The sequence below is a fragment of the Dipodomys ordii genome, unplaced genomic scaffold (genome assembly GCF_000151885.1).
Source record: "Dipodomys ordii isolate 6190 unplaced genomic scaffold, Dord_2.0 Scaffold82, whole genome shotgun sequence".
NCBI lineage: Eukaryota > Metazoa > Chordata > Mammalia > Rodentia > Heteromyidae > Dipodomys > Dipodomys ordii.
The window spans coordinates 9,973,596-9,986,618 of record NW_012267298.1 but is presented as its reverse complement, the minus strand read 5'-3'; the positions used below and the strand labels follow the sequence as shown (position 1 = coordinate 9,986,618).

General features: G+C 47.5%; 1 protein-coding gene across 1 annotated transcript in view; it reads left to right on the top strand.

Annotated features, from left to right (window-relative positions):
- The window catches only part of Col22a1 (collagen, type XXII, alpha 1), a 155,337-nt gene that overhangs the window by 56,129 nt on the left and 86,185 nt on the right, over positions 1–13,023 (top strand). Inside the window, exons 16-20 of the mRNA XM_013025135.1 lie at positions 602–682; positions 1,937–2,053; positions 7,373–7,417; positions 8,609–8,671; positions 12,752–12,790. Coding sequence (XP_012880589.1) covers positions 602–682; positions 1,937–2,053; positions 7,373–7,417; positions 8,609–8,671; positions 12,752–12,790 — 345 coding nt within the window. The remainder of the gene's footprint in view (positions 1–601; positions 683–1,936; positions 2,054–7,372; positions 7,418–8,608; positions 8,672–12,751; positions 12,791–13,023) is intronic.

Below are 13,023 nucleotides of genomic sequence, written 5' to 3'. Positions count from 1 at the left end.
TCACTCAGCCATTTCATCAACCCCCACTCTTGTCTGTTCACTTAGCTTGGCCACTGTCGGTAACCTTTGTGAGCTTCCCTGTGGGCAGGTGTGCACATGTGTTTCATACCACGGCCCTTAACTTTTGCATTTATGTGTTAATGGTTTTAAGTGTGAGAGGTGGTGGTATTATTCAGTGTGGGTTAGCCGCACATTCCAATCTCAGCATACTCAAACTGCTATGTGGAGATGTGCAAAGAAGCTGAAAAATAGGAACACAGTGAACCCCAGAGACCCCTGCCACACCTGCTCTGATGGCGACACGGAGGTGGGCAGGTGCGTCTGTGCCCGTGTCGGGGCTGGAGGCATGGTCCCTGCAGAATAGAAACAAGTGGAGTTTCATGCTTGCCCTGAGCCTGCCTGTGCTTAGGCTCCCTCCGGAAGCGGGGGTGGGGATGCAAGGACCATGGTTAGCTTCCCTGTGAGCTGCAGTATTGCAGCTGGAGGTGGGAAGCCTGAGGAGGAAGTAGGCCAGGCGACGGGGCGGGGCTTGTCTGATACCATGGAGGTTTCTGGTTCATAGTTCCTGAGACTCATCCTCTCTCCTCTTGTTCCTTCCTAGTTTGACTTGCAGCGGATTGTGATTTACTGTGACTCAAGACATGCAGAACTAGAGACGTGCTGTGATGTCCCATCTGGTCCGGTGAGCAAATCTGGACAGAGTAGGTGGGAGGAGGTTCATGGGGGGCTGTGGAGGGGCGTGTCCAGGATTTAGGAAGGGGCAGTTGGGATCAGAGGGGCACTGATCATCACAATGTGGTCTGTGGGCAGCCTTGTGACCATTTTGGGTTTTGATTGCAATTCCCACCGGGAATGGGTTGGGTATGTCAAGTTAAGCAGGTTTCCCCCAGGGGCTGCTGTGGTCTGGACTTTAGCTGACCCCAAAGCTGCCAGCAACATGACAAGGTCCAGCTTTGGGAAGCACAGGAGGTAGAAGCTGGAAGGTACTCTAAAGAAGGACTATCTTCTGTGCCCCCAGTGCTTGGAGAAGAGGAAGCTGCCTGAAGCTGCCTGGAGCTGGGTAGTGAGGTGAATGGTCAGAGGACAGTCAGCCCCAGAGACCCACACTGACCACTTGGGCTGTTCTGGGCAGGTCTTTTCCCTCTGAGATGGACCCACCTTCTCCTTTAGCCTTCTCCCTCCCCAACTCTCTCCTATATCCTAATGACAGGCTTGCTAGAAAGATGAGAATTGTAGCCAAGCCCGCTTCCCAGGGCTGAAGTGTGATGTCCAGGCTGAAGTGTGATGTCCATGCACAATGTTTGGCCCAGGATTGAGAACACAGCAAGAACTTAATCTCTGTCTAGTCTCAGCATGCTTGTGGCATGCAGGGTACAGCAAGTGCTAAAGATAGAGCTGGTATAGAGAGAGGGTGAGGGAAGAGAGGAGCCGTAGAGGATGAGAGAGAATACAAGGAAAGAAGGAAGGAAGGAAGGAGGGAAGGAAGGAAGGAAGGAAGGAAGGAAGGAAGGAGGGAGGGAGGGAGGGAGGAAGGGAGGGAAGGACTAAGGGAGGGAGTGTGTGATCCAAAGGAGAATCTACCAGGTGCAAAAAGCTGAGCTGTAATTCTCCTTGAGTTGTGTCATTATTAGCCTTCCCCCATGATTTTATGAAGGAAACATCCTGTCTGCATTCTGCATGGTGAATGCTGAGGCTCTTGCTGCTGCTGGGCAGCCTGGCCAGGTCTACCTTCTCTGTAGCCTCTGGAGAAGCAGAACCTGCAGTCAGATACACTCTTCCATATGCCCTTCCATATGCCTCCTTAGAGGCTTCTGAGTCTTACTTGTTTTCTGGGCCTGCCCTGTTTCTTCGAATCCCAAAGGATAAAGCCTCTTAACCAGACAGTGATTGCTAGATGTCCAGTCAGATACTGACCCGCTGGCCTTTCTCTGTCCAGTGCCAGGTGACGGTGGTGACTGAGCCTCCGCCTGTGCCCCCACAGCCGCCCACCCCTGGCAGCGAACAAATTGGATTCCTAAAGACCATCAACTGCTCCTGCCCAGCTGGAGAAAAGGTACCAGCCATAGGGTGCCCTCAGTTCCCAGTCTGCAGCCCCAGAGTGGGGAAGGGTTGGTCTGTCGGACTGCCTGACAGGGAGGCGGGAGTTTCCCATCATGCCCCTGGTCTGCCTGGGCAGGATCACCATAGGCTCACAGTGAGCTTAGGTCCAGCGCATCATTAGTGTTCGCTAGACCTTCCAATTCTTGAATCTTTGTGCACTCTGGAGAGGAGGTTCTCTGGCTTGGCTCTCCTTAACATTTTCCTGAGGTTAATAATGTATTCCTAAGGTTGTTCTGCTTCTACTTGTATCATTCTCCACTCTCATATGTCTAAGTCACACTAGACTTGGAGTACGAGTAGAGACTCAGAACAGAACAAAGGTGAAGGTCTAGATATACACTATAGAAACATACTCTTAACCCTTTCTCCCCCCAAATTTTTCCTTCCTTCCTTCCTTCCTTCTTTCCTTCCTTCTTTCCTTCCTTCCTTCCTTCCTTCTTTCCTTCCTTCCTTTTTTTCTTCTTCCTCCCTCCCTCCCCCACCCCCGTCTCTCATCTCACTACATTGACCTCTAATCTATCGCCCTTCTATTTCAGCCTCCAGAGTGTTGGATTCAGTTTCCTTCAATCATAGTCCATAATCTGGATACCCATACACACACTTGACATTTTATGTTTGTTTCTCATTTAAAAGTTACATTTCTGTGAATAGTACCACCATGATCTGCTGGACAGATGAAAGATCTCATCTCAGCCTGTGCCGGAGGCTGCTGTTAGCTTTTTCTGTAGTCCAGTGGTCATTGATAGGAAAAACATGCTTACTATTTGAGCATGAGGAACATAATCATATATCCCAGGCTCACGGAAGGAGAATGGGGGAGGGTACAGTTGTGGAAGGACTGGTGAGAATGTGGAAAGGTGTCACATTGATCATGGTACATTGTATTCATAGACTGCTTTGTTAAAGATACACTTTTTAAAAAGTACAAGGGGTAGAAACATGCTTTGGGACGTCCCTCTGGACTGATAACCCAAGAGCCCTCAACCCATGTGTTCCCATCTCAGCTCAAGAGGGCCAGACAGTGGGGGACATGCCACATACAGTAGGGGACATACCTCAGACAGTGGGGGACATGCCACAGACAGTGGGAGACATGCCACAGACAGTGGGAGACATACCTCAGACAGTGGGGGCATGCCACAGATAGTGGTTCTGCCTGGTCTAAGAACACACAGAACAGAAGGTAAAGAGATGTTTTTCAGCAACTGGAGTGCCTTCTTTCCTGCCTTCTGTGCTTCTGTTATTCTTCTCTGCCCACTATCCCCATGCCTTCCCTCCACCCTCCTTTCTTTTTGTTCTACCCAGAGTGTCAGACCCACAGGATATCTTCAGGAGCTTTTAGTCCAATGGAGTTGTCCAATGATGACCCAGTTTGCTGTAGGCCCAACCCAAAGCCAGGCCAGATGTGCCTTGATCTTGGGCTATGGCAGTATGAAGGTCAATATGAAGGGTCCCCCAGCCCGATGTCGGGATGTAGGGGGCAGAGGAAGGATCTGTGTGTGCGTGTGTGCATGTGTGTGCACACACAGGACAGGCAGAGGGTGCTTTCTCTTCCAGACAGCGGCTAATGTTGGCCTCCATCCACAGACTGGCTTCCTCCTGCATGCCAATGAAATCACAGCAGCAGCTGTCTAAACCCAAACCCTCTGAATGCTGTTTCCAGTTAGAACCCAGTGTGAAGGGCGATGCATAGGCGATTTTGATCTTCTACCATCCTGGGCACACAGGCTGGGAGTGCAGCCAAAACTAGCTTTGCCCTGGCCAGGGCTTCTCCTCAGAGCCAGGCCCAGGCCTGGGGGGAGTTGTGAAGGCTGCTGTGGTCACTGGCAGGGAACCTGGGGTCACAGGGCCTCCCCTCCCATCCAGCGCCCTGCCCTCCAGCTCATAAACACCGGGGCTGTCGGCTGACCTCCTTCGGATGGCCTGGAGGCACTCTCTGGAGTCTTCTCCATTCACCCGTGACCCACACTGGCCTCCCAGGTGCCTGTAGCCTCACCACATGCTTTTGCTCCCAATTCCAGGCCAGGTCAGAGCTCTCTGCTTCTCGGAGGGATTTTCTCAACTAAGGCCCTATCGTATGTCTGAAACCCCTTTCTTCTCCTTCTGCACCTTTACCTGGCTGATGCCTGCTTTTCTGACATGCCCAAGGAATCTTGCTGGGCCCAGTGTTCTCTGTGCACCCTTCCTTCCTTCCTTTCCCTTTCCCTCCTCCCACGCTCTCTTTTTTCCTTCCTTCCTTATATTATTTCCCACCATCCATTCTATACTTATTCCGCACCTGCTCTTTCCCAGGCACCATGAGTCCTTTGCCTCAGGACGCAAGCAGTGGCTCTACTACCTGGAAACTGTCTCCCTGTCTTTGCTTCTGTCAGACCCTATGTTTCCGATGGCAGAGACTGGATCTTTACATGTCTATTTTCGTGACTACCACAGAGCTGAGCACAGAGAAGACTGTTATTAAGTTATGATTGAATCAATGGATAAATGGATCAGGGTGGGAAAAGCATGGTGGGTGGGCCAGACAACAGACGGGGTGAAGGATAAAAGCATACATCCTCGGTTCCTGTTGACAGGACAAAGACCTGCTATTTAAGGTTGTCAATGTACACAGTCTAGGCACCACCACCCAATAAATCACTGCTGTAGGTAGTCCATCATTCCTCATTTCTGATTATAGACATTAGGCTTCCTCCTGTGTATATCGTACTTGGCTGCACACAGAGGCTTTGTGGCAAGTAGGATTTGACCCTTCAGGTCTTATAGTATGCTATCTGGTTGAGAAGTAGGAGCTCTGAATATGGCTCAACCCCAGGAGTGTACAGAAGAAAGGTAGCCGGTTCCCTCTACCTCTGAGAAAGAGCCACAGGGAGGAAACAGCTTCACAGCCTCTGGCAGGTGTTGGCTTCCTCTTCTACCTGTATGTCTATGAAGACACAAGGCCAGTAAGTCAGAGCCCTTCACTAGGAGGCCAAGCTCTGGCAGCAAGCAGACGTTTTCCAGTAGTTTAAATCTTCCATTCAGTTTGTGAGGCATTATCGTTATTTTACATAGTCAGCAGATGTTAGGTCCCTGTTTATATCTTTGTGATCAGCCCGTATGCTGGGCATGAGCAGTTGCAAGGCCTTCCGTTGGACGCCAGGAAAGGTCAAATTCACACAGGAGTATCTTCAATTTGCTTGTCCAATGGAAGCTGCAATGCATTTAAAAATATACAATCCAACTGGGCACCGGTGGTTCACACCTGTAGTCCTAGCTACTCAGAAGGCTGAGATCTGAGGATTGCGGTTCAAAGCCAACCCGGGCAGGAAAGTCCGTGAAACTCTTATCTCCAGTTAACCACCAGAAAAGTGGAAGTGGTGTTATGGCTCAACTGGTAGAGCACTTGCCTTGAGCTGAAGGGCTCAGGGACAGTGCCCAGGCCCTGAGTTCAAGCCCCATGACCAACAATAAATAAATAAATAAATAAATGCATATGTGTATGTGTGTGTGTGTGTGTATATATATATACATATATATATATACATATATATATACATATATATATATATATACATATATATATACATATATATATGTTTCTAGCCATTTGGGAAGGAGAGATAAGGGTCAGGGTTTGACAGTAGCCTGGACAAAAAAGACTCTATCTTGAAGAACAAGCTGCAAGTGGTACGATATGTTTAATAACCTCAGGTCTGTAGGAGGCAAAAGTCAGATTGTGGTTTGAATCTGGCTTGGAGACATATTGTGAGACCTGTGTAAAAATTAACTAAAAAGAAAAATAACTTAGAGGGTTTGTCTACCAAGCACGGGGCACTTGTTCAAATCTACCCTCTCTCCTGCCCTGGCACCCACATATAGTCCTGAAGTAGCTAAATGTGACCAGAGGGTAGACAGTTGTTCACTTTTTATTAATGGCCTGACATTTACACATACTGCATTTGTTTTCAGGATGCAGTATATATATAGCTACAACTTACAAATCATGGTTTTCAATCTAGTAACAAGATCTTTCACACATTTTTTTAATGGAATGGGTTTTGCATTTAGGAATTGCTTGTGGACATGCGATGCTTCGCCTTTCAGTGAATAATAAACACATGAACAGTTGCAGGCAATGTAATTTTCTTTTTAATTGAAGTGATGGCATATCCAGATAAAATATAGCCTTGGGAAGCATTCCTTTATTTATAATTGGCTACTGAAAAAGAATAATTGTCGAGTTTATGCTATAATCGTACATTCCACATGATGGAATGAATGAATCAAGTTAATGAACATATCCATTACCTTCAATACCTATCATATTCCTTATATCTAATTAAAACTGTACCCATTGGCCAATGTCTCCTCCCTTCCCTGCACCTGGCAGCCACTAGTAACTACCATTGTTCTCCCTGCTTCTGAGTATTTGAGTCTTTCAGCTTCCAAGTAGAAGTGAGAACATCAGTATTTGTCTTTCTGTGCCTACATGGAGGCCATGTTCAAACTCCTCACATGTAAGTTTTCAGTTCAAGGACAAGCTTATACTTTAGACTTAACATCCATATCTGAAAACACACACAGGGCCATGTGCATATATAATATATATATATATATAAAGTATTTCAATTAACCCCTTTGAACAATTACCTGACATGTTAACAAAATGAATACCAGAAAGCTGAAACATCTTTTGTCTGAAGGGGACTAAGGGGGAGGGGCAGATGAGGGGGAGAGGAAGGGTGGGCAAATAACAGTCGTCATACTTAATGTACAGATGTGAAAATGGAGCCAGGAGCCCTGAGGGGTGGGTGGAGTTGGGACAGGTGTGGGGGAATGATGAAAGGAGTGACATTGACCAAGATGCATTGAAACTCCTTTATACGATTGCTTAAACATAAAATATATATATTAACCGGAAAGAACAGGCTTTTGACCATGTTCTGATGGTTCATGCCTGTCACCCTAGCTACTCAGGAGGCTGAGATCCAGAGGCTTTCAGATTCCCATCTCCAGAATAACCAGCAGAAAGCTGGCCTGGAAGTATGGCTCAGATGCTCAGTGCTAACTGAGAAAGCTAGCTTACTGACCATGAGGCCTTGAGTTCAACCTCTCCCCCTGAAACTGGATGGGCGTTGGCTCTAGTCAGCCAGTTCCCTGTCTAACTTAACTGGCCAGCACTTGCTTTTTGAGACTGGCTTTAAACATGTGAAGTAAATAACCAGCTCCTGTTTGCAGATGGAGACCCTCAAAACAGAACTTCACTTGTTTCCTTTTGTTTCTCTTCCCACAGGGTGAAAAGGGCTTTGTTGGTCCTGTGGGGCTCCCTGGTCCGAAGGTCAGTATTGGCATGACACAGCTTTCTTTCAGAGCCTCAGGGTGCTCACTTGCTTTCTGTGGAAGGACAGTGGTACAAGAGACCACTCCTCTCTTCAGTGTTTTGCTTGGGAGCTTGTGTAGATGTGGATAAGAATACACAGTATAAAGTTTGAACATGTGTGTGTGTTGAAATGCTGAGGACATTTCTTGGCCTCAAAATTGCTACAAGAAAGGCAGAGGCCTGCCAGAGCCCAGGCTCTGAGCTTGGGTGTGCCAGAGGCTCACCCTCCACGGTCAGACAGTTCTACACCCATCCTTGCAAGCTGATGTGATCTTGAAACTTGGAAGGGTTGATCTGTAAGGTATTCTTATACATAAAACTTATGTCCTCGGTAATTGCGCAAAGTGAGGCCCCATCCTAAGTCATGAACATCCTTCCCTCCCCTCATAGGTCCCCCAAAGTGTCATATTCCCCCATCAAGCTCAGAAAAATGAAACTGGGAGTGAAAACTGTGTATCATCCCCAAGTAGAAGAATTCTGCTATTGCATGACCAACCATCTCCTGGTCTGGTGTTTCAAAGAGAGGCTAAGTGTAGCCATGGAGATACCTAGAGGTGCCCAGACCTCTCTTTTTTGGGGGGAGGGGGTCCAGTCATGGGGCCTGAACTTTGGGCCTGGGCGCTATCTCTCAGCTCTTCAGCTCAAGGCTAGTGCTCTACCACTTGAGCCACAGCACCACTTCCGACTTTTTTCTTTTTGCTTATGTGGTGCTGAGGGATCGAACCCAGGGCCTCATGTATGCAAGGCAAGTGCTCTACCACTGGGCCACCTTCCCAGCCCCCCAGACCTCTCATTTCCAGGCTTTTGTCTCCTTCCTTCTTTACACAGACTTGCCCAGCTCACCTCTCCCTCTCCTCACCTCTGCCTCCTACCTTTCTTAGTTTTGATTTCACCCAACGTATTCTTACATTGTAGCAGCGGAGGCCCAGGCGGCATGGGGTTCATACTAGAATTGGATGATATCCTCCGTTCCCTGAGTCTGTGCTTCTCCACTTCTGGGTGTAGAACAATGACTTCACCGCATAGTTGGCAAAGACCACATCTGCTACTTCTAGAGAATATGGAGAGGGGTGGCTGTGAGCAGCCTGAGAGCCAGCAACTCTGTCAGATGACCTAACCCCATGCTTGTCTTTGCTTCCAACCTCTCAGGGAGACACGGGAGCCACTGGGCTGACAGGAATGCCTGGTCCCAAGGGAGAGAAAGGGGACATGGTGAGTATAGTGCTGTTTCTGTCTGTGGCTGGAATATGTGGCTGGTATGGGGTGACGCAGAGCTCCTTCCTGGACCCCGCATCTGGACATGTCAATCACCAGGTGTGGTCCATAGTACAAGGGCCTGAGCCCACCCCCCTGTGGATTGAAGCCCCTCTCCTCTCCACAGGCAGGGGAAATCTGGACATGCCCTAGTGGCTCTCCAGCCTGTCCTTCCCTCTCCACTTCCCTAGCCCCAGAATTCTGTGCTTCCCAATGAGCCACATCGAGATTCCTGACATTGGGAATTGCAGGGAGGGGATATTCTCTTTGTATTCTTTACTGCCATGTCCTTCCCTCTACAAGGGCATTCTTTCCACCCATTCTGGTTTCCCTTCACTCCTTCTGTCTGATGGTGGACAAGGAAAGAATCACAGAGATGAATAGTTCATGGCTCCTGGAAGAGACTCCAGAGCCACACAGCCACAGAGTGTCTCCACTAAACGTTTTGCTCTTGGTCTCCTCGTCTGTGCAGGGGCAGGAAGTGAAGGGGAGGTCACTGTGTTGGGAGAATGAAGTGAGCTGGCCCATGCACATTGGTTCAGAGGAAGGGAGAGCGGGAAAACTTTGTTCTAGAATCAAAGAACAAACATGAGTATCCTTAGGAGCCCCGAGTCTGGGCCGTGGTCCATGGTGCTCTTGTCAGTGCTGCCTGCCCCGTGTTGATGGCAGTTCCATCCAGCAGGGGTGAGGAGGTGGCACTGGCTTCAGAGGGCCCACATTCAAATCTGGTTCCACCACCTACTTGTTCCATGAACTGAAGACGCTTCCAGAACTTTCTAAGCCTCATTTTCCATGCTTTCTAATAAGACCTATACAGGTCTTCTTCTGGACCCACTCCCAATAGAAGATCATCCCTGGAAATGCCAGCATGCTTCACCTATGTCCTTGGAGTCAGGTGCTGCATAGGCAGCTGCAGTCAGGAGATGGGGTCTCCCCTCGCCACCTCAACTCTCAAGGCAGAGCTTCTGCCTCAGATGGAACAAGACAGGGGTGTTGGGATCCGGAGGGAGCAGGCCTACACTGGAACATTCACGTGGAGACCACCACGGAGGCCACCATTCCTACCCAGTGAGGCACCCCTAAGAGAAGATTCTGTGGCTCTGGTTCCCAGCTCTACAGCAAGAACTCAGAGACTTAGTCCTTAAAAACAGAGAACTAGCTGGGAGCTGGGAGCTCATGCCTATATTCCTAGTTACTCAGGAGGCTAAGAAATGAAAGACCAGGGTTTAGAGCCCACCCAGGCAGAAAAAGTTCATGAGAATCTACCTACAAAATAACCAGCAAAAAAAGGGGCAGGGCTAGAGGTAGGGTTGAAGAGATAGAGCACCAGAGATGAACGGGTACAAGATCCTGAGTTCAAACCCCAGTACTTAACAACAGCAACAAAAGAACAGAAAACTCTGAATCTTTTCCTGGAAGGCACTGAATCTGAAAGAGAGAATTTGAGGAGGTACAAGTGTAAAAGGCTCTTTAAGAAGAAGGGGAATTGGAGGATCCGTGACCCCAAGAAGAGCAGTGGTTCTCTGAGACCACTGGACTGTGCCACAGCCTGGCTAGTGTACCATATTGACCCAGAAGAGTCCAAACTGGAACACCAGAGGCATGCCTCGGTGGTAGCCACAGCAACCCAGGAAAAGGGTAATTCAGTTGGACCCTGTCGCAGAAAAAGTGCAGTGAATCATTCTTTAAAAACAAAGCAGTTATCTGGGAATTCAAAGCACTTAGGAGCTGGACTAATGTCAGTAGAGACTGTCAGAAAGAGTCCCGTGAAGGCCACCAGCGTCACAGGGTGACTGTCAAGGCCACAGGCCCAGAGGAGTGGCAGTAAAGATGTCACACTGGTCAAGGGGATAGAATTCATTTATACCTAACACCTAGCCAAGTCAATAAACCAACCAACAAACCAGAAAACAGTCAATCCAACCCTAGAAGAGGAAGTGAATAATATCCAGAGTTCCTAATGTCTCAACAAATGAATGTTGAAACATGTACAGAAACAGGAAAATATGACATAGGGAGAAAATAAGCAGGCAAACAAAAGTATCTGTGAGTGGGAAGACGTGTTGGGGTTAGTGATCAAAGCCTTCAAATAATCCACATAACTGTGTTCAAGGAACAAGGGTGCAGTTCTCAGAAAAGTCAAAGCAGGTATGAAGATAACATGCTATACCATATCCATCCATAGAAAGGTGGAACTTCGAAATGAATGGAAATTTTGGGGTTTAAAATTAAATAACTGAAATGAAAAAAAAATCTCTAGAGAGGCTGGGCAGGAGATGTGGGCAGCACATGTCAATCACCAAGCATGTGAGCATGAACTATCCCGATGACAGTTTAGTAGAGCTTACGAGATCTGAAGAGCACAGAAGAAAGAAGAACAGAGACAAGCGAACAGAGTTACAAAATATTGGTCAAATGTGAACCAGTATGCACATCTGGTGAATTCAAAAAGGAGAGAGGGGAGAGCCGGAAGTAACAGGGCTGAAATCACACACTGAAAAGAAGTAATCTGTGCATTCAGGATATTCAATGAGCTTTAATTACGATTTACACGAAAAGCTACACACACACATAAACATCATAAATGTGCTGAAAGGCAAGTCGAATTAATAGCATCCAAGGAGAAGTAAAGATTCATCACGTACAAGGAAACAGTACAATAAACAACTGGCCACTCAGAAGAATTAATTGAGGCTAAAGTGCTGTGGAATAGGCTCAAACTAATCATGATAACAACATGGTAATTCAGCTGTCTGTGGCTCACACCTGTAACCTTAGCTAATCAAAGGCTGAGATCTGAGGATTGTGGTTCAAAGTCTGTGAGGCTTATGTCCAGTTAACCACCTAAAAGCTGGAAGTGCAACAGTGGCTAACGTGATATTGAGCCAGTCTTGAACTAAACAAGGACAGCACCCAGGCCCTGAGTTCAATCCCTATGCTGGTGCACGCGCGCGCACACACACACACACACACACACACACAGTTGGTGTTTAACAAATCTGCATGTAGTAGAATACAAAAGGGAGAGGTGAGGATACAGTAATAAGGAACATGGTTGTGTGTCTCATTGTTTTATGTTTCTAGAGTAAGTCTTGGTGAATTTAGATTTATATGATAAGCCATAGAGAATCTTCTAAGAAAATGAGTCTAGCTATCTAAAAAAAATAACATTAAAGAATGTAAAACGTTACTCTAGAAAGTACAGAGCGTGATGCGTTGCTGCTTAGAGCAGTAAACAGAAGGTCTAACACAGGCTTCGTCTGTCACTCTGGGAGACGATGCAGCTTCTGGGAGGAAAAGGCCTGGCAGTTCTCAGAAGTTTAAACGTGGAGTTAGCACAGGCTTCGCCGCTCAGTCTCACTCACAGGTATCCACTGAAAAGAAATACAAGCATGCACTCATGGAAAATCTACACACAGATGTTCACAGCAGCATTATTTGCAGCAGCGTAAAATAGATCCCACCTGAAGGCCATCACAGGAAGGATGGTTAAGCGATAAATAAAATGTGTGTTACTCTTCAAAAATAGGAAATTCAGACACGTACAGCAGCCTATGCGTGGACCTAACAAAAAAGCGGCTAAGTGAGGAGTCTACACGTTACTCCCTTCCCTTTGCATCATGGCGAGGTTAGGCAAGTCTTTGTAGGACAGAAATACATTGGGAGCTGTCCAGTTCTGGGAATGGGGAGAAGAGGGGAGCACATGTATTGGTATTGGTTCCTTCTGAAGTGAGTGAAATGTTCTAAAGTCAATTGTGGCATAGTTCTGCATATGTACTAAAAGCTCTTGACCTGGTATACGAATTATATCCTAATAAAGCCGTTAAAGGAAGCATAGTACCAATAGCGTTAAATTATTAGAAAGCAGTTCAATGAGATGACACTCACGAGAATCTTTACTCAATAAACGGTTATATCCCTTTCAGAGGCTCCAGGCAGGACTAATGAGAAAGAGCCCAGTTGTCTCTGTCCTGCAGTGATGCTGTGTCCTGATGATGCTGTCTAGTAAACCTTTGCCTTCTGCTTTGCCTTTTCTAGGGCAGAGGACCCTTTATCCAAGGAGAAAAGGGAGAAAAGGTAAGCACCTTCCCTTCACGCACTCCCCCAAGGGACAGGATGGGGGCTGGTGTCTGTGGGAGGCGCATGGCACCTTTGTACTGTCTGGAAAGACAGTACTAGTGGGGAGAGGCGCCCCTTTGCTGGGCTGTGGGCCCGGTCTCTGTGTGTGCTTCCATCTCAGATGCTTGAAGCTTATATAGAGACTGCAGGAAGAAAAGATGGAGACAGGAAGTGGTGGCTGGGAGAGGTGA